Here is a 22446-nt window from a genome sequence, read left to right as displayed (position 1 = left end):
CTGTGGGTGGTAGGCGGTGGTGGCTTTTCCGGATGTATGCCAAGATTACCTGAGTTAGGCTAGCAGTAGAGGTCGTACCTCGGTCAATGATGAGGACCTCTAGAGCCTCATGACAAAGCACGATGTTCTCAATAAAGAACTTGGCAATGTCAGCAGCACTGCCTTTAAACAGGGCTCTTGTTTTGGCATAGCAGGTAAGGTGGTCACTACATACGATAATCCAAGTCAACATTGGGGATGGCCCCAGGCAGTCGATCTGCTGGAACAATCTCTCTTGCCGACTTCAAATTGTCAGTAGGTAGTCTTGAGGTCTAGCGATGAAAAGTACTTTGTGTTTGTGATTGATGCAGGTCGTTGTCTATGCAGCAAAAAAAATACACGTCTGTCTTCACGTCTTTCTTTGTTCAGGCACCGAGGTAATGCAGAAACATCGGTTTCCTTTTTTTTTTCACTAACACAACGGGAGATGCCTGCAGGCTCTTGAACGGTTCAGTCATGTCATTATGTAGCGTTTCATTGACTTGGTCATTAACCGCCCCATGTTCTAGAGTTGCAACTCAGTACAGACTTCTGCAGAGTGGACGGACGTAACCTTCATTATTAATGCAGTGTTTGGTTACCAGACCGTGGAATTCGCGATGACAATGAGGAGCAGTCATTGTACTTTCAGAGCAAGACATTCATGTATTCCTGGTTATGCTGGGGAAGACTCAGGTTGACATCAAAAGCTTGTTATGGCCCTTGTGTCGTCACAGAAGGTGCACTGAAATCTGCGAAGGTGAAAGCGTTTCTGGCTTCCATAGTTTGTTCAATAAAGGCGACTGTCTTCCCTTTGTTGGCTTCCTTGTATTGGTTGCTGTAATTAGTGATCATTACCTCTGCTTTCCCTCCATGAAGCTCGGCTTGTAAGATATCTGCAACCCCTGTTAACTCCCATTTTGCCACCGTTTTAAGAGAGTCCTGCAACACTTTTCCAAGTAGTCATGGAAGGTATTCAGTAAAAAAGCTTATTGCCTTACAAACTGACCACCGCAAAAATGTCAAGAATGCGTCTAGTGCAAGCGGAGTTACTAAGATTTGTCGCATGCTACAATCGCATTTTCTCTTCTCTCATCCCCACAAATGTGCTAGAGGCTAAGCGGGGAAGGATGGCACATGAGAAAAAAAAATACATCTAGTGCGTTTATTTTTTTCGAACGTGCGACTCTTCAGTGCAATGGCGCGTTCAAGTGCGGACAGGTTGCGGCGGCCCCAGTAACTCCAGAGCGTGCCCTGCTCAAATACATCAAGGCCAATACTTTGGCCTGTGACGCAGCCATTTTTTGAGTATGTAGTATCATTTGTCGGGAGGAGAAAGTGATTTGGGCTAAGTTTGAGGATTTATTGTAATTTTCTGGCCTCATGTTGAGCTTTAATATTTGGCCCTTGTGTTATCGAGAGCCTCAACTGCCGATCAACCGAGCTTTCTTATCATGCTCAAAAAGTGTTGCAGGGCCTCTTTAATGTTACTCCAAACATCTTACGTTCCTCTGCACGTTGCGTCGATCGTCAAGTTTTTCTCTAGTTGCTTCGTTGTCCTCTAGGTTTCAGCCCTATATGTTAGAGCTCATGTGCAGTCTTTATTCTGTTTCATTGTGAATAAAGTAGCAATAACCCATTAATGAATGAGGGGTAACGGCAGCGATAAGCCGATTCCAGGTGCTGTGATTACAGCATGGTGGTGAAGCAAATCTGGGGCAGTAGCGGTCATCTGAATGAATGCTTTCGAACTAGCTTAGCTTGCTGTACTTTGAAGATGAACGGTTGTGCACGCAGTGGCACATATATTCTAAGACTCCAAAAGCATAGTCTCTTCGGCTTCCGATTCAAACCTTTTTTTTTTTTTCATTTCCTATGGTGGTCTCAGCTTGGCTAATGTCATGCGTTGAAGCTGTCAATACCTTTAAAGAAAGCCATACCACAATTATCGAGCAGCCGTGGCAAGACTACCAGTAATAATCATAATGTAGTGTGAAAGCACGAAATGAACATACAGAAAGACACACCTCAGGTGCTGCGTGTCCGTTTCGTGCTTTGCGCTATGCCATGCTATTTAGCAAGCGCTAGCTAGCCCAACAGCAAGTCCTTTTTCAGAATACAAACAAAGTAGCATGCTGATAAGTACATTCACATTTGCTGTGTAAACTTGTCAGCGAGGTGTAACTCTTAAGCCCGAAACATATGCAACACTTTTGCCAGCGTTTTCCCGGTGGTGCTTCTTTTAGCGTCATCACGTCAACATTGCCAGGGAGGGCGGCAAACCATGTGGGGAGCGCCAAGGCTAGCGACAGCTCAGCATCGCACAGTGTGACCAGACAAATTCATTGTGAAGTATTCTTAAGTGCGTAAAGTTTTCGTCAATGAACCAGTAATAAAAACTCTAACTTGTATTTCTGGCTTAATATTTGTAGCGTTCTTTTGTTACAAAAATATTTGGGGCACTGAAATAGAAACATACTGTTACCGAAAGGTCACAGTGTCCAGGTTGGCAGCAACATCGCTGTGATTATCGTGGGCACTTTATAGAGCAGGTCATGAGTACGGGCAGTCAGCTGAGCGCTGGCTGGGTAGTCCTGCCGTTTTATGTCCAGCTGCATGGAAGCGCTGAGGCCAACGCCGGTGCAACGTCAGACGTTGTGTCGAAAAGAATGAACCCGAGACCTCGCAAAGCAGTGTGCAGTGTCTGTCAGTGCAGCATCAAGAAATATTCCTGAAAATCGGTTTCGTGTCTCATTTGCAGTTTTGAGGTGAGGGAAACAAATCACAGTACCAACGAAAAGTTCTTTTTTTTTTTTACTTGCAGCGCCAGCTGTTGAGAATAAGAATAACCAGAAACTCGCAATATATGGCCCCTGAGCTTGGAAGTTGCTCTACATATTTGAGACCACATATTCATTCAGCCCATGCACTCAGGCCTACTAACTGTATCAGCGTACTTGAGTATGGTGCTCGAAAATGGTTCAAAGAAATTCCGAGCGCTTCCTGTCGAAGCTTCTGAGGAAGAAGCTAAGTCCAATACAAGCATCCGTTGAAAATTTTCGGGTCACGCAGAGCACAGTGATGACATGCCATAGGTGGGCGGCAGCCATTTTGGCAGCAGCAACGATGCTGTTATGTAGCCGAAGTAGCTGGCAGTCATGTGCTGATTGGTTCTTCGTTCATCGACTCACTTCCGGCGTTAACGCTGACGCTGCAGATATCTGAATTGTCCAGAAGTGGACGTTTTGGCCACCGTCACCGGCAGCCTCGACGCCGAGTGACACCGGCGCACGAAACACAACACCGAGAAAACGTCAAAAAAAAAAAAAAAAAAAAAAAACGCTGCATATGTTTCGGGCTTTAAAAGACCATTAGTCATGAGCATCACCAGGGAGCTTCAAAAAAGGCACAACTTGCCCCCCTAAAGCCCAACCAGTACTTCCCCTACCCAAGCTACACTATTTCCAAACCCCCCCTCCTGCTACCCATCACGACCTTGTACCCACCCACCTCCCCACAACATGAAATCCTGCAGATGCCCATGTCATTCACTGTGCACTCTGGCTAAACTTCAACATTTTCTTTTGCAGACTGCCCACAAGTGCAGTGTCTGCATGCATATACGCCGCAGCAAGCTGACGAACTGGCATTGGAAGAAGCTGATGTCGTCAACGTGTTCCGCAAGATGTCCGATGGTCAGTGCAAATTTCATGGGCTGTTCAAGCCAGTAGCAGAGCATGATGGCAATTGATGCACAAGCATCTCATAGAACAATTGAGATGCTATTATGTCAAAAGGAGATGCCTGGACACTCTTGGGGGCAGGGAGGAAGTAGCTCTATCAAAGTGCCTGTTGTAATTGTACACAGTCCCACTAGGTCCTTAAAGCAAAGAAGTCTCGCTGCACCCTACTGTGAGAACCCAAGTGACAGTATGTTCTCGAGAAAAGAAGCAAATGCAGCCTTATTGCCTCCACGTCTGCTTAGAACATCCCTGTGTGGCCTTTGTTATTTATGATTGAGTGTGTGCACAGCAATGGCACATACACACAGTTACCGCACAAAGCCTTAATGTTCCTTGTAACAGTTTCTTAAATTGTGTTGGCATGTACTTAGGCACAAGTGCAATTGAATTACTTGAGCGCAAGTGCACCCCAAGTCAAGTGTTGCTCCTTTTATCGAGGCAGCTATCGGCAATAGTACTGCAGTGCCCTCCTCAGCACTTCTTCTTCTGTAACTCTTCAGTTACGCAGCCAGCAGTGGCCAGAGCAGTGCGCTAGGCAGACTGAGACCTTTCTATTAAGCTGCAGAGTGGAGTGCAGAGGTCTCATACTCTTGTGCATGGTTGAACTCTGTGCCGCCAAGTGCTGCAATCTTGTCAGCTGCTCACATTTTGTTTTTTTGTACACAAGTACTCTGCAATTGTTCAGAAGTACAGTATGTGAACAAAGTAAAGCATCCTGAGAACAACTGTCAAAAAGTGTAATTATTGGCACTGGAATGGCATCTTCTTAGGTGAATTGACGGCCACAGATGCATGGATGCTGACGTTGGTCAATCGCGCAAGCCCAACACTCACTGATCCGATTAGATACTCCATTCAACAGCTGCCTTGCTCAGAAAGACGATTTCTCAGCTTGAAATATTATCGAACACTATATTTATAGGCTATAATGCAGGGAGCGATTAATGGTATTCGAGTAAAATAACTTCGGTATACACACTGATCACGCAGCTTACATAAGCACGATGCACATTGTATCATAAGCAGACAATGTTCTCTGGAAATCCCCAAGGCTCTAGTGAATTTTGATGGTGTATTCCCTTTATGCTATTGTTTTAGAGCAAAGACTCTGCTTATCTCACCTTTAGTGCACAAAAACACAAGGACCAAAAGCGACACGGATACAGTGCTGCTTTTTGTGACAATGTCACCTTTTGTTCTTATTTTGTTCTTTCGTGCACTTAGAAGTGTATACTTCTCTTTGTCTGGCTAGGTCGTTCATCTCGTCATGATTACCTTGAGCCGTCAAGGTGCATCTTGCCAGCCTTGGCAGAAAAAAAAGCTGAGTGGCTGTAAGCGTGAGCCAGAAAAAAAATAGTAAAACACAAAACACTCTCGGCCAGTTGCTTCTCTTTTGTTTATGCATCTCCAAGTCATGCCACCTGATCTACTGTGGAGTGGCGTTCGAGCAGCACATGGTTGAAGCCTCGCTGCTGTTGTGCCGTGTTACTTGGTGAACCAAAAGTTTTGTTGCTGACTTTTTTACCGTAATTTGTTGAGGGGGGACGAACTACTATAGTCCTTGCCGGGTGCCAGTCTGCGCACCTGCTTATGATTGTTCTCTTGTGTCAACAATACTCTCCTTACTAGTGAAACATCACACGGTCCACATCATAGCTGTGGTAGTGCATCATGGCTGTCACGGTGCATGTAGAGAACAATTTGTAAAGGAAAAATAGATGTGTTTGAGCACAAAACTACCAAAAAATCTATACTAATTTCTTGGAAAAGACAAGAAAAAAATATGCTCTGTTCCTGGGCTCAAGGATAAAACCAACACCTTTCCAAGGCTGTTACTTTACAACTGAAAGAACCAGCTGCCTAGCAATAGGTAGTGCAAAAATCAATAAGTCGAATTGCCAAAGCACGCTTGTACTAAGTGTGACAAATGAGTTCTGTGGAAACATGCTGCGGCTTTTAGCACATGATTCCATTGTAGCAACATTACTTGCAGCTAGTTATAAAATACTTCTACTTTCTGTATTGAAGAAGGAAGCGTACACTTAAAGGGGTGATGACATGGTCACTCAAAAATTGACGGTTCCCGGCAAAAAACAAAGATAGGGGGTCAACTATGCTTGTTCACGTGTGAAAACTGGACTGTTAGAGAATATTTCAGTCCAAAATAAGTCGTAGAATTAACAGGCTGCAAACTCCACCCACCGCTGGTGATGTCTATTTTGTCATGGTGTGTGTGACGTCACAAGCCGAAGGAGCAGTGTCGTCGTCTGCTACCAAACAGCACCTTCCGCGCGCGGTCAGTGTGGCAAGTGTTGCTTGCCCCGTGGTCCGCACGTGTCAGTAGTTTCCAAGTGTTGCAGTGTGTTACCGGTACCATCACCATAGACGGTGACGACGTCTTGTTGTCAGGTTGAAAAGTGAGCATGGGATGCGCGGATTCGTTGACGCTGCTTTTACAAGCAAGTGTTACTTAGTGCTGTGAAATTGGCAAGGTGTGCATATTTTTGTTGGCTAGAATATGTGCATGCACAACTTTCGATGCTGAACATAATAAATAAGTAATCGTAGCATTGCTGTGCGTTGGAACCGTTGTTTTTCCATCAGTTGTTGCGTGCGGCATATGTAAATATAAGCAGCGAACGGCATGTCAGTGCGGTGCTAGGGTTCCTCACTACATACATTTTGGCCAAATCTTTGCTTGAACTTTGTCGATTGCATTTGGTTCCAGTAAAAAAAATTGCAAGTGTGACGCTCAACCACAGCACTGCTTGCAAGGAGTTTCAATAAATATTTATCCATAGTGGCAAATGGCATATGCATTGCACATTGACAGGATACTTTCTGACCTTCGAAGTTGCTTGCTGCAAGTACCAGGACTACATGGGTGACGCGGTGGCATTGTTTCAACCCCTGGAAGTCATTTAGTTTCTGTGGCAAGTTGAACAACACAGAGAATATTCGATTGCAAACGCAACTGACTATAGAACAGGATTGTTCTCCGAAATCCAGACCATGCAGCAGCTCGCCCCGCACGCGGTTCGTGACACCACGGCTAGCGAGCGCGGCAGTGTTGCCCGACTTTCAAGCCACTCGCTCGTTTATAATTATATTTGATTATAAATTACCAGCTCGACCGAATTCGTTCAAATTTTGCCAGCTTGTCTGTGAACGTACATCAATCAACCCACACAACACAAATAATGGTTGAAAATTAGATGTCATGACGCCTTTAAGGGCTCGTTTTCTTTGTTAGATTCAATAATAATGAGATTTGACAGACAATCATGCCGAAGGAAAGATAGGGGATGTTATTTGAAATAATTTCAATGTAGATGTGAAGAAAGAAAAGTAAATGAAAACAACTTGTCGTGGCCAAAGACGGAACCTGCGACCTTCGAGTAATATTAGCGCCTGATGCTCTACCAACTGTGAACCAGCTTTGCTTTTCATTGAACTTAATTGTCATATTTAGTGTCCATCTGCTTCAGAGGAAATTCACCCCTGCAGTGTGATTACTAGCATACTGGCTGGCATAAGTTATTCAGCGACCGCCCCGAAAATGTGATGGTCTCTGGTTCTAACTGTGGAATATTTAAATTTTTTTTACAACTTAAAAACTGCTTATAAGAAATTCAAAAGGATTTCATCATAGTTTTGTTCAAGAGACAGGACTGGATGACCAATTTTACATTTAATTTCATAACCTTTCGATCATTCGGCATAACTCTGCAGTTCAGACAGCACATCACAGTGGTCATAAATCTAAACTGTTTTTCAAGATAGGCCACTGGAAATGGCACAGTTTCATTGTGGGGCGAAAGTATATATGGACAGTTTGCGCAATCGAGCAAGCTCATGTTACTAGGCCCAGTGTCACGAGCGCTGGGATTGTTGACATGGTTTATTTGAAGGCAATTAATATAGGCTGTGCTGAAGTTGAGGCATCAATGTTGTGGTGGTGACAAAATGGATGTTGTTAGTTTATGCTGAGAGTTTATGATGACATGTACGGATTGATATATATAAAACGTATGCGGAGTTTTGCAACTCATGATTGAATGCGATTGGCATGCCGCGCAGACATCCAACCTGCTCAATTGTGCAGTGACCAGTGCGGTAGCCGCACAGCAGTCGCACCAGTCTGGTGGCCACAGCCAATGGCAGCGCGGGAGTGCAACAATGGGTGCCACTGGTGGGCACCCATCGCTGGTTAATTTCTCGCGGCTCCTATAGCCCTGATCCTTGTGGTATTTGTGGATAGCGCCGTCCCTGATGCCCTGAAGAAAATTGGATAAACGGTTTCTGACACGATATAACTCATAAAATAATGTGATGTTCAAAGTGCGGCATTTCTGCAAGGCAACGTTTGTTTGCAAAACATCAACAAGATATCGACAATATTGAGCCGTGATGGAAGGCCATTTAACAGTTAACTAGTGACGCCGGCTGTCCTGACGAACCGGCCCGCTTCATTCACAACTTTGCCATCGAGGCCGTCGAAAAAACCAGTTGTAGGTGTAAAAGCATCATATAAACGTACACACAAGTTTTCATCAAGTTGGCAAAAAGAAGTGCTCGACAATGAGCTCACATTGGGAAGCGAGAGGCTTTATTGAGATCGTCAGCCTAGCTAGGCCTATGCTTGCAGTCGGGAATGAATGTTGGCTGCGGTGATGCTTTTTGCTCGCGAAAGCGTAGCTTTGTCGGCAATGATATTAGAGCGAAGCATGGCTGCATGAGGTTGTTTTTTTGGGCTTAATAAAGAGGATACAATGTTTTCCAAGTGTGCAAGCTGAAGTGCCTGAGCGCTGATGGCTCGTTTTCTACCATGGGTTACGCGTGCAGCGTCGCACGCCGGATCAGATGCCGAATCGCTCTATATATGTGTCGAGCGCTTTTAAACCAAGGGCAGACGGGGCGTGCGAACTACTTCAGTGCACACTGCTTCGCGAAGCGGTGGCTGCGTCTTTGCGCCTTGTTGTCAAATGATGCTACTAATTCATCGTGCGCACGCAAGCATGCAGCACTGCAGTATTTGTGGCACTGCTTTCACTTGTTTATTTACATTAATCTCTGCTCTCGTTGATTTGCAACACCGACAAGCTAATGTCGATCACATGGCGCCCTTGTGATGTTGGCCGTGTGTTTTAAGATAAGTAGATCATAAGATATTGTTCTGTAAGGCTCACTTATGTTGCACATGAGCAATTAAATTGCAAGGATAAATAAGAACTGTGCTTGAAGAATGCTTTTGCGTGCCATTCATTTTGCAGTGTTATTTACTAAATAGGTTCACGTCAATACATTTTTTCGTTCAGCGATGAGCGCCAACAGACATCAGAGAGACCACAACACTCTAGCACATTTGTAATGTCGTCTCTCTAATGTCCTTGTTTGTGAGCGCTCAATATGTAGCCGAGTTTGGTTGACCAACATGCCCAAAAAGTGTCGAAATTTTTCATTCAGGTAACTCGTAAATTCGATTGAAATTAGTGCTTCCTTGTTCCTGGCATTGTAAGGGCTTCCTCTTTGCCTAACAGTGTACGAAGCATTGGAATGTAATCTCTATCAATAACTAGCACCTGAAAAGCTGCTGCAATATGCAGCTAGTTTCATTTTCTTGCCTATATAACATGGTGCATCGCCTCAGAAATGTGCGCGCGGCCATCTCGAATGCCATGAATGGTGGATCAAGCTCACAGAATGGTCCACAGATGGCGCTGTACACTTTAAATGTCTCTTATTATGAAGTAAAAAAAAAAAGTCAAGGCAGGGATTTTTTTTTTTTTTTTTTTTTTGCTGGATCTACAGTTGGTAGGTTAGAAATGGTAATTTTATGAAATAGTGACAGCATTGTTGCAATGCTGACTGTGTGCCGACTCCTTGCAGGCTGGTATGAAGGAGAGCGTCTGCGAGATGGTGCACGGGGCTGGTTCCCAGCATCGCACACGGTGGAGCTTGTCAACCTGCACGTGCGCTCACGCAATCTGCGCCTTCGTTATCGTCTCCTCATGGCCTCCCAAACTTTGCTCGAAAAGCAGCAACTTAACAAGAGTGATGCCTAAATAAACTGCTGCGTTTTGCACATTTTATGTTTTACTTGTACAGTGCAATAAACTCAATTTCGAGTGAACAGAGTAAGCCTATGAAATGACAAGAACACAGGAAGATGTCAGACGCTCATACATACATTTTCAACATGGTTTATTACATAGAGTAATAACCACTTTTTATAGAAAGCTCGTTGTTGCAGCAATCATCACAAGTATGCGGACTGCACTAACATCGCGTATATCTTCACACAGATGGAATAACTCTTTACAGGAATATTGTATCTGCATAAATATTGGTGGTGTTTGCCACGCAAGTCGCGATCTCGAAACCCTTAGAGAGAGCAGTACACAGACAACGCAATAACAACCTCAGAGTGCCACTTTGAGAATGTTATGAAGCACTGAGAATGCCCTCATATGGTACTGGAATGGCACTAACCCAGTCCTGTTTGTACTCATACCTGAGGGAATTCTCGAAACACTTCAGGCTGTTTCTGTATGTATTCAGAGGAACAATTGTGTGGCCAGTTGGGTTTGCAACTACTGTAGGCTCTGACATCATTTCGTATTACTGTTTGGGATTAATCCTTTTAAAGGGGTGGTGCCATCAAATTTCTTTGCTATAACGAACCTCTTGTTGGATTCCCCTGTATGCAAAGACATTCCGCATGAATGATTGGATGCAGCAAATGTATAGAATATATTTTAGTTCACCTCCAAAGTGTTTCTAAAGGCTCGCTCTCCCGACCGAAGCCCATTGCAAGCGCGTTCAGCTTTGACATAGCTCAGTAGGAAAGGCAACAAAAGTTAGTGACGTCACACTAGATTTGTAGTGACCGAAGTATGGTGGCTAGAGCGGGAGGTGGCGCGAGCGGCATTGCGGCGGCAGAGAGAGAGCGCTGCCTTGCTTCATGAAACGGCCGCAGACACACGGCGGCGCTGCTGCAGGCAGTTCGATGCTCGCCGCGGAGGGCTCACGTGCTTTCTTTCGTGCTGTGCCTATGCCGCGTTCAGTCGCGTGTGCTTCGCCCGTTCTCCTCCGCGCCGTTTTACAAAATATGGCGTGGATTGTTCGTGCAAGTTTTGGTGCGTTACCGCTAGCGCTATAGAATCGGGTGTCAAGAAGAAAACGACGCAGACACACTGCTTCGCACCCGGCTGTTCGTCCGGCTACGTCTTGTCGAGGAGATCTGGTCAACGTGTGTCGCTGTTTTTCGTGCCGAAAGAGCCTGAACACTTAAAAGCATGGCAGCGTGCAATGCCACGTGCAGATCAAGTCCTCAACACAAGCTCAAGAATCTGCGAGCCACCATGTCAGCATAGCTCGTGTAGTGTCACGCTGCTATTATTGAAGGCGCGAGATAGATTAGCGACCATGGCGGCAGCAGTTCGATGGGGGTGAAATATAAAAAGAACACCAGTGAACCAAGGTATATGTACGCAGTGTTACATACTTACACGCTACCAATCGCTGACTTTAGAGGCGTTTAATTTCGTCTTACATGTGAACTGAGCCAATGTCATGTGCACAAAGTACAAAAAAAAAACGAAAAGCAGAGCAAGGAACGCTGGCAACCGACCTGCAGCCGTCGGTAGATCGGCGCTTATGTAAGGTCGGGCCATGGTCAACCCGCGTGTGGCACGCAGTCAAGCTCGGTGGCCAACGTGGTCGTGCCTACGTTGTGTGTCGACGTCGGCCGGCGTGAGGCCAATGTCGATTCCCAAGACCGACCCTACGTTGGTTGTCGAGGTCAGGCCTACCACTTCGCAGTCAGTCACACTTCTCGCTGGCCTCTTGCCGAGGACAAATTTTTGCTTGGGATGCAAGGTGCGCATGCATATAACACATGTGTATAGCTATATGAAAGGTAATTTTAAGCTTTAAATGCTCACTGACACGACATTATCCGCGAGTTTTAAGTTTATGGACGAAGCACAAAGTAATTGCGGTCTAGGGCTGCACGTATCAAACATTCGAACGAGTAGGTTGTCTGAGTGCCATTTGAATTCCAAGTTTTCTGGTGTTGCCTTACAAGACAAGACTGACGGCATGCATGCATATTTCTTGGCGACTGAATATCGAATTTGGTGCATGTTTATCGAAGAATTCGCAAACGTAGAGAATATTCCATGCCGACGGTGATTATCCGTGTTCTGCCTGGGAACATATGCTGTTCGAAAAAAAAATTGTTAGTGGGCTAAGGACGGTGACCACCTCTGTTCCATTTACTTTGAAGAATGATGCTTCGACAGAATGGGGCAGACAACCAGACTGAGGCCTGTCAGTGTACCTTCGATTTTTCCTGAATTACCTGTGCGTCTGCAAAAACCTGTTAGTTCCAACCTCCTTGACATCAGTGCTTTGGTTTTGATTCCACCTGTAAATTGGTTAGATTTCGATAACTCTGGGAGAATTACTGGTGACTCTCAGTTTAGTTATATACAACTCTTCTTTAACTTTCAACAATGCGTGTAGGACGTTACTCGGTCATGCACCTCGCGCGTTTTTAACAAGGACAAAACAGAGGGAAAAAGCACAGTAAGAGCACTGGCTTGTGTTTTTCTCTTCATTTGCTCCTTGAAAAATCCGCGCTGTGCTTGACAGCTAGAATTGACAACTAGCCAAAACATAGATCCTTCTGCTGATCAAATATTGCTGTGACGTATGTGTGCTTAATAAAGTGAATAAGTGCTTTTCACATTCGGTTGTGGTTCCTCTGAACATCGTAACTATATATATATATATATATGGCTCCTGCGCCGCGCGGCACAGCAGCCAGCCCCACACAGCCTCCTGCGCCGCACGAAAGTGACGTCACATTAAAAAGTATTATCTAACGCTATTTAAATGTATAAATTGATAATGTATACTGCATTAAACCTACAACATTTTAGTAAGCAGGTGTTTGGCGAGTCAGCCTATATTAGTAATTAAACACATATAACAAGTATTTTAAATACAGGGGGTGCCATGAGCGCTGCGGCTGCGAAAGGTCCGACAAAATCGTGGCCATAGCATAGCCTAGGCCGCCCCCAAGGAGGTCTAGCGACCCTGTGTCGCCGCTGCTTCATGTGATTGCTGGAGGCCCAGTTGAAACTGTAGGTTGGAGCTAGCGCAGCCCTTCACCGCACCGCAGCTTCATCTGAGTGTGTGCATCATATTACATATTACAGTGCATCAAAGACGATGTGGCACGCTGGGGAACGGAGAGAGAGGTGCTTCTGATGGGGGACTTCAATGGCCACATACAGCCTCTCGATGGACACCAGGATGCAAACGGGTCTGTCATGCTACAATTGGCCGAATATTTATCCCTCGAGGTGGCCAACTTGCGCAGTGATTGTGATGGTGTTTTTACATGGTGCGCGAGGAACAACAAGTCCACCATCGACTACGTCCTGATGTCACGCAAACTATCCGTGCATACATCTCGGGTACACGTCGATGAGGCTGGCGACCACAGTCTTGGGAGCGACCATAATCGCATAAAGATATCGTTCTCAACGTCCGCATTCCAACAACGCAGCTATACAGCGCCAGCCGCGAGCGCTCAAAAGTACCTACCGGCAACTGCGCACGAGGCTGTTGCGCAACAATTTGAAAAAAGCACAGTCCATTCATCTCTGGCCACGTACTACGAATATATCTCGGACCTCCGTCGGATCATGCAAAAACATGAAGTCCTCCCAAAGAGGGAGAACGGGCGACAACACAGGACCTGGTGGGACAATGAAGTGAAGAGGGTTCTCGAAGCATGACGGGCCGCGAACAGAGCTCACCAGCGAGCTGTCAAATTTCTCGGTCCCACAGTAGCACAACAAAGCTGGGTCAATTATATCAACTGTAAAAGGGAGATGCAACAGATTGTTCAGCGAAAAATCAGGGCGAACAATCAGCAAATTCTGCAGTCGCTGATGACCGCCGGAAGAAACGGCATGGGCAAATTCTGGTCATACATGGCATCGCTCGGCCGCAAAGTGCCCGTGTGTGAACTTCTGGACAAGAACAAAGAGAAGGTGGAAGATATTGCGCGACATCTCACCGCCCACATTCGAGGGATATACGACAGCACTCAACCCCACGACTCGCCCACTTCTCCCACAGCATGCGGGACTGCCAATCCCAAAGACAGCCTATGGAAAGTGAGACGACTGGCCATCGATCGCGCTATTTCCAAAATTAGCTGCAATACAGCAAAGGGCTTGGATGGCATTGCGGCAGGACTCGTCAAGTGCCTTGGCGAGCGAGTCCGGGAACACCTGGTGACGATGTTCGCAAGCATCATTCAAGGGGACCCGATACCAGCTGACTGGCTCCAAAGTAGTGTGTGTCTGGTGCCGAAACCGAGGAGAGGAGATGCCAACTTCCTCAGCGACCACAGACCCATCACAGTAACCAGCGTTATGTACAGGGTATTCGCCCAGGTGCTGAAACGCTGGATGAACGGAGGGGCAGAGGCGAATGGGCTCCTCTCTGAGCTACAAAATGGCTTCAGGGAACGACGACGCCTGGACGACAGCCTGTTTGTCCTCACACAGTCCATTGAGATCGCAAGAAAGGAGTCCCGTGGTCTGGTGGCCTGCTTTTTGGATGTAGCGAAAGCGTACGATAGCGTTCCACACGATCTACTGCTCTGCCGCATGCAGAATATCGACATGCCGCCAACGTAGATCGACCTCCTCCAGCGTCTCTACAGCAACAACATGGTGATTGCGACTTTTGGCCAGACCAGTACAAAGCCAGTGTCGGTTCGCCGAGGTCTGAAACAAGGGTGTCCGCTCTCCCCGCTTTTGTACATGCTTTACAATGCGGGGCTAGAGCGGGACCTCATTGGTTCGGGCCTTGGCTTTGCGCTACGGTTCCAATATGCCGGGCCGCCACAGGTCTGGACACTACCGGGACTGGTCTTCGCGGATGACCTGGTGCTCTTAGCGGAAAACACCGATCAGCTGCAGAACCTCATAGACATATCCGCCCACCACCTGGCATCGCTGACACTGACGTTCAATGCGAACGAAAATCGGCGGTGCTGTATTTTTCTGGGCCAGCAGACGAACGCGAGCTGGTGCTACCGAATTACCAGCCGATCCCTCGCAGCACCGAGTACCGAAAGCTCGTTGTGACACTTCGTGATAGAGAGTGTTACGACGTCTACGAGGCCAAGATGAGGCAGTCGTCACAATGAGCGACTGGCACCTTACGTAAGTGCTGCCTGTGGGGTTTCAATCGGTATGTAATTGTACGCGAGCTATGGAAGACGGTACATGTGCCTTGCCTGACTTTAGCAAACGCTGTCCTGTGCCTATCGACGAGCACCCGCGCGTGCGCAGAAAGAGGTGGGCCGCATGGCCCTCGGCTGTCATGGAAGGGTGGCCACGGAGGCAGTCCAGGGAGACATCGGCTCCTCATCATTCGAAGCCAGGGAGGCGTGCTGCAAAATAGCGTTTGAGGCCCACCTCCAGTGTCTGAGCGACTCACGGTGGGCCAGGCGCATTTTCCGGTACCTCTCCCTCAAGGGTATTCGGACCCAGTGGTCGAATAGAGTTCACCGGCTGCGTGGGAAATTCGGCTTCTTCGGCGAAACAGACAGTGGCTCACCCGAAGACCTCACACCACGTTTGGTGCGCACTCAAGTCCGAGAGGTAGAAAGCACCCAATGGCGATCAGGAGTGCTGCGTAAGTCTACCCTGCGGATGTATGGCATATACAAGGCTGAACTGGGCAGGTAAAAACTCTATGACAACAGCGTAGGCAGTGCTCTGCTGTTTGAGGCACGTGCAGGAGCGTTGCGTACGCTTACGTACCGTTGCCGTTTCCATCAGGACCCACAGGTTCAAGCTGCTGTCTGTCGCTGCTGCTCCGAAACGAACGAGACGGCTGAGCACCTGATTCTGGATTGCGCCCGTCTTTCTACGCAGCCTCAAGTGCTTTGATTTGCAGCAGAGGATTATGACGCCGACGATGCCATTGCCGTGGTGATAACAAAGGCTCGTCTACAAATGTGGTGGAAGGCTACGATGCGATAGGGACTGACAGGACAGACACAGCCCTTATATAGTGCAAGAAGATTTATGTGACAAGTGTGTGCTCCGCTGTCTCTTCGGAGACTTTCGATCTCTCGCCTTCTTCTTTCTTTCTTTTTTCTTTTTTTTTTATGTTCTTAACGGCTAGGTCACACTATCTGTGACCACCCGATTCAAAGGCAACAGCCACCTATCATCATCATCGTCGTCGTCGTGTGCGCCATAAAGTTTCTCAGTGTGAAGTGCGGATTATTGTTGTTGGATGTACTGCATTTTCTAGATTGCATTGCCAAGTGCTGTGTTGTCAAAGGTGAAATTGTCCTTGCTGCTGAGTTTTGCTAGTCGCGAAGGGCAAGGTCGACGATGAAATAAATGCTTTTGCCCAGTTCACGTGTGACTGACCGGACGCACATGCATGAAACCTTAGTGCGTCTGCGACGTGTTCTTACGAAGGATGGAAAGAACTTTATTGTAGTGTTCTTACGAAGCCTGTGATCTCCGAAGGTCTAAGCTACTGCATTGCCGGCTTTGTTAAGTGCGAACAGGTACGGCCATTCTCATCCCTTGCTACGCAAATGATCCCATGCTGCCACAGGCCGTGCGTGTTATTCGGCAAGGCAGGCAAGCTGTTTTGTAGTTAGATGGGCTATATCACCGTCGGCACTTCCCCTTGGGTATCGTTTGTCAAGCGCTGATCGCCTAGACCATTGTGGTGGCACGTTAGTATTTTGAAGCTGCCTGCCGGTTACCTCTTCAGGTGATGGTGCACTGAGCGACATAAAAATGTTTCCTGAGACTACGTTGCAGTGCGCCTTTCTGTAACCAAACTTTCATAAAACGCGGAAATGAACATTCCTGAGTGTGCCGGAGAAACCAATGCAGCCAGCTGCATTCGAGTTTTCCTTGTCCTTTTGCGTGTCGCCAATAAAGAGCGTTAATTCGCAAAACACTTTATCATAATAAATATAGCCAATTTTGCGAGAGCCATCAAACATCCAATAATAAAGGGCCTGTGGAAAGGACCACCTTCAGCAGCAAGTCAGGCTGACGGGAGGCCGATGAGGAGGCGTAAATGTTAAAACAACACATGCGCGAACAAACAAAAAAGAAGTAACAAAGACTGAAACAAAGCTTGAATCGCCGACCTTACCACTCCTTGTTGTGCTACTCTAACCAACTACGCCACAGCTGCCAATCGGTTCAGAACGATTAACAAGCCGGTTTTGAATTGTTGTCACACTCGACTTAACTAACATTTTTTTTTACTTTACCGTTAGAAAAGTAAAAAAAAACACAATCTTTTACGGTTTCTATTGTTACGCCTAGGCGTACCGCTAAACACTCCAACTATTCAAACCAAGGTGGTTCTATAGAACATTTGGAGTAGCAGTCCCGGCCGCCGCCAACGGGAGCAGTGAAGCCACCGGCGGCCATATTGCTAGAGGAAAAACAGGGTGGAACCACCATAGATTGGATTGGATTGGATAAACTTTTATTTGGTCCTCCAAAACACAGATCACTGTGTTGCGGGCAGCTCCCACGTGGGGACTGAGATGCCAAGCTCCTCAGCCGCCTCGCGGGCTTGGTGGACAGCCCAGAGCTGATCTGCCAAGGACGAGCTGCGGATTGCCGCCTCCCATCTGGCAGAGGTGATGTGCGATAAATGAGCGAATTTGGTGCACTGCCAGAGCATGTGTTCTAATGAAGCTATTTCCCCACAATGTGGACAAAGATTACTTGGGTATAGGTCAGGGTACATGATGTGTAACATTTTTAAAGTAGGGTACATCCGCGTTTGCAAAAGCCTTAATGTAAGTGCTTGGGGCCGGGTTAGATTTTTGTGAGGTGGAGGGAAAATCCTTCTAGACAGGTAGAAATGTTTAGTGAGCTCGTTATATGTTGTAAGAATTTCCCGGTTATCCCCTTCACCGGTAGAACGCATCCCCGGGGAGGCGCGGTTGGAGAGTTCTCGCGCCGCCTCGTGTGCTGCTTCGTTGAGATTGGGAGGGGAATCGTTGATTTGTCCAAGGTGAGTTGGGAACCAACTCAGAAGATGATGTGTTATGTTCTTGCCTTGCAGTATTTTCAGCGTTTGTTCACAGACCGTCCCCTTGGCGAACGCCCGTAGTGCTGCCATGGAATCACTGTAGACGACTTCAATGTTATCCATCTTGAGTGCTAAGGCGATGGCCACTTGTTCCGCAATGATTGGGTCTTTCGTCCTGACCGTCGCTGAGTTGACGACATGGCCAGCCCCATCGACTACCACTGCCACAAACGCTTTCCCATTGGCGTAGAAAGCCGCGTCAACAAATACGACCCCTCGTTCCTCGTTTGAGACTTGACGAAGTATAGTCCTGGCCCTCGCTACTCTTCTTCCGACGTTGTGTTCTGGATGCATGTTACTCGGTATAGGAGATACCGTGATAGTCTCCCTGATGTTGTCAGGGATATCATTGTAATTGCGTCTGATTGCTATTGGGTGTTGGCCCAGCTCCTGCAGGATCATTCTCCCCGACCTAGTAGTAGATAACCTTGCAAACTGTGCTCTCTCTTGGGCTTCTGCTATTTCTTCGAGCGTGTTGTGTATGCCAAGCTCAAGCAGACGCTCGGTGCTGGTATGTATGGGTAGGCCCAGGACCTTCTTGATAACTTTCCTGAGGAGCACATTCAGTGTCTCGGACTCTGCTCTTGGCCAGTTGTGCATTGCTGCCTCGTATGTGAAGTGACTTAGAACAAACGCATGCATCAACCTGATGAGGTTGTCTTCCTTGATCCCATTTCTTTTGTTGGCCACTCTGCGTATGAGGTGCACCGCACTGTCTGTTTTCCGAGTTAACTTGGCTATAGATTTGCTGTTAGTGCCGGTAGACTCTATCAGCATTCCCAGGACTTTGATGGAGTCGACCCTCTGGATGGCATCCCCTTGATTTGTACGGAGATGGATGTCTATCTGGTTTAACGGCTTCCATCCCCTGGGCTTCGGTCCCCGGCGTGCAGTCCGATAAAGCAAAAGTTCTGACTTACTCGAGGAGCACTTGAGCCCGGAAGGGGGAAGGTAGTCTTCTACGGTGTCAATCGCCTTTTGCAGAGCGCTCTCAATCTGTCCCTCGCTTCCACCTGTGCACCAGATGGTAATGTCATCTGCGTAGATGCTGTGCTTCAATCCTTCAATACTCGATAATTTCTTTGACAGTCCAATCATGGCAATGTTGAACAGCATTGGTGAAATCACTGCCCCTTGTGGCGTGCCCCTTGCTTCTAGTTCGATTGCTGCGGTCTCGATATCTGCAATCTTCATCACGGCTTTCCGATCTGTAAGAAAGGACCATACGTAGTCATAGAAGGCTTTCCCTAGACCAAGCTTGGAAATTGCTTCGAGTATGAATGAGTGGTGGATGTTGTCAAACGCTTTTTCTAGATCTAGGCACAGAATGGCTCTCACGTCTCTGGTTTCATTGTCAATGACCTGGTGTTTGATAAGCTTCAATGCATCTTGTGTGGATAGCCCTGCCCTGAATCCAACCATATTGTGTGTATATATGTCGTTATCTTCCAAGTACTTGTTTATCCTGTGCAGTATGGCATGTTCTGCGACCTTGCCGATACATGATGTCAAGGATATTGGCCTCATGTTGTCCAAGTTAGGGGGCTTTCCTGGCTTAGGAATAAGGATCGTGCTGGCCAGCTTCCACTGCTCTGGCACCCTGCCTTCTTTCCATGCTGAATTGATCATATCCCTCAGGGTTTCAATTGAATCGTCATCAAGGTTACGCAGGGCCTTGTTTGATATACCGTCCAGGCCAGGGGCCGACCTGCCGTTGAGATCATGCAAGGCTCTTCTGATCTCCTCGATGTTAAAGTCGCCCTCAAGACCTGGATTTGGCGTGCCCTGGTACTGTCTACTTGGTGGTGCCAATCCTCTTTTGATTGGGAGGTACTTATGCACGAGCTGCTGGACAACTTGCTGTTCTGTAGTGCGCCCTATCTCTTTATGCAAAATTCGAGCGATAACATGCTTTTGATTTGTTTTGGTGGTGTTTTCGTTGAGGAGATGCTTTAACATATTCCATGTCTTGCCATTGCGCATCTGACCATCGACGGAGTTGCAGATTTCGTCCCATTGCTGCCTCGATAGTGCGCGACAATGTTCCTCGATTGATCTGTTTACCTCAGCTATCTTCTTCCTCAGTCTTCGGTTCAGGCGCTGACCCTTCCAACGGTTCAGTAGTGCTTGCTTTGCCTCAAGAAGATGAGCGAGCCGGCTATCCATTCTTTCAACCGGAAAATCTGTGGTAATGGTGGAGGAGACGGATTTGATGTCATCTTTAATCTGTTTGACCCACTGCTCCAATCCTTGTCTGTGGCCATCTTGTTCCCTTTACATCCTTATCTTCCTGAACTTATCCCAGTCTGTGAAGTGAAATTCTCTCTGCTTTTTACGCTCCACGGAGAAGGTAGTGGCAAGAATGCAGTGGTCACTCCCTAGGTCTACAGCAAGGTTCATCCACTGGGCCTTCTTGATGTTCCTTACAAATGTAAGGTACGGGGTGGAATCCCTGCAGCAAGATGTACCAAGCCTTGTTGGTAGGCTGGGGTCTGTGATTAGGGTGAGATCAAGTTCACTGGCACTTTGCCAAAGTCGATTTCCTTTCCCAGTGTTGTACTTGTAACCCCATGTATGATGAGGGGCGTTGAAATCAACTGCTATGACGAGTGGACATTCCCCGGCGATATTAACAGCTTTCTTTAGAACCGTCTTGAACCCTTGCTTTTGTTTCTTTGGACTGCTGTATATATTCAGAATGAAAATGCTCTGACGGTTGCTGGTACCCGGCACGATCTCTACAAAGACGTGTTCCAACCGGCCTGTTTCTATCTTGAGGTCGTGGGTTACTTGCGTTAGTTTGTTGCATACGAAGGTGCAGACTCCCCTCCCTTCAGTATCCCCTATTACAGGCCGGAATCCAGGCAACGTTGCTTGCGGTGAAAGGGTCTCTTGTAATAATATAATATGAGGCTTTTCTTCGCTGCTCCTGATATACTGCTGCAGGGTTGCCTTCTTTTTAAGGTAACCTCTACAGTTCCATTGCCAGATACGAAATGTTTCACGTAGCGCTGCCATCATGGTTATTACATGGGCGGCCAGAGCCTGATGCTGCACCTGTCGACAGGTTTGGTACCACTAGTATTGGTGGCCGAAGGGGTGAGCTTGGTGCATGAGGAGGCCTTGCTGTGTTGTGCAGATCTGCTTCGAGCTTTGTAATGCGCAAAGCCATATGCTCTTCCAGTGCCGCCACGCTTGATTGTAGCCTACCCATCTGCTCGCTAAGATTGGCTACTACTTTGCTGAGCTGTCAAACACCTCTTTCATATCTGACATGGTCGTTTGGTTGGCTTCCACGTGTTCTGCCATGACTGCCCTCTTTTTCGCGGTTCTCGAGTCCCCCACGTTTTCAGCCACAGGGACATCAACTGGCTGAGGCATTGGCTGTGAAGATTGCGCGCTGGTTAGCTTAGTGAGAAGAATTTTTATTTCCTTTAACTCAGCTGATAGCCTCTCATTCGATTTTGTAAGTCTCGCGTTTTCTTGCTCTAGCTGTGCAATTATATCATGCTCTGGCAGCTTACCTGTCATCACCTCTGCCCCGCCGTTGCGCACTCGCTCAGCCCAGCTGCCTTTCGAAGTAACTGCAGGCGTCCTCCCCGGGTGTGAAGCCGTGATCTCGAACTGAACGCCAGGCAGCTGGCCATTCGGGTGCCGCCCAGGCTGATCCCGACCCTGATGGTGACCTTGAGAACTCGAGCGCCCCCGTGATTGGGAGCGGGCCTTGGGTCTAGAACCTCTTCTGGAACGCGACCTCCCCCTGGAGTGGGGCCGCCTTTCCTGTTCTTGTGTAGTCGGGATGCTCTGGGTCCCGTAGGCTGGAATAAGCTGCTTGTCATTGATGTCTGGACTCGATGTTATTGATGCGTCCCGGGCTTCTGCGGCTGCTCGCGATCTTTCCCAACGTCTGCGTCTGACGACGTATGGCACTAAGAACCTGTTCTTGCACTCCTTGTCTGCCGTGGGATGGTGACCGTCGCACAGCCTGCATCTTGGATTGCACTGGTGCAGGCTATCTGGGTTCTTGATCTCGCAGCCTCTGCAGATTGTTTCAGCTGGGTTCGGACAGACGTCAGACCGATGTCCCAGCTTTCCACAAACGTAACAAATATCGATGTTCTTGCGGTAAAGGGAGCACTGCAAAAGTGAAGGTCCATATCTCACGAATCTGGGCACCTTGTGTCCTTCGAACGCTATGATGATTGTCCCGGTGTCCTTGATTCTCTTCGCCTGCAGCGCGAGCGGGTTGTTCACGTTCACAATCTTTCGGGTCAAAATGTCCTGAGTATCGCTTACGGGGATCCCGCGAATCACTCCTTTACAAGTGTCGTGGGGTGCCGCGGCGTACGCGCTAACCTCGAAAACTTTGCCTCCAATGTCAATTTGCTTGACCTTGAGGTATCTTGAAGCTCTTTCTTGGTCCGGAGTGCTTGCCACCATAGTGTTCTGCTGCAAGTTGGAACAGATGATGTCCTGCATGGCCTCTACCTCTTTGACGCCG

At 47.5% G+C, this 22446-nt stretch overlaps 1 protein-coding gene across 5 annotated transcripts in view; it reads left to right on the top strand.

The window, feature by feature from the left end:
- Positions 1-9898, top strand: part of Exn (Ephexin) — a 191481-nt gene extending 181583 nt beyond the window's left edge. For all 5 annotated transcript variants that reach the window (XM_075890921.1, XM_075890920.1, XM_037419966.2 and 2 more), the window contains 2 exons: positions 3609-3713; positions 9651-9898. In XM_075890921.1, coding sequence (XP_075747036.1) covers positions 3609-3713; positions 9651-9826 — 281 coding nt within the window. In that variant the 3' untranslated portion in view covers positions 9827-9898. The remainder of the gene's footprint in view (positions 1-3608; positions 3714-9650) is intronic.
- The last annotated feature ends 12548 nt before the right edge of the window (positions 9899-22446 follow it).

Source organism: Rhipicephalus microplus, chromosome 3 (assembly GCF_043290135.1).
Source record: "Rhipicephalus microplus isolate Deutch F79 chromosome 3, USDA_Rmic, whole genome shotgun sequence".
NCBI lineage: Eukaryota > Metazoa > Arthropoda > Arachnida > Ixodida > Ixodidae > Rhipicephalus > Rhipicephalus microplus.
This window is presented reverse-complemented; position numbering and strand designations above follow the sequence as displayed.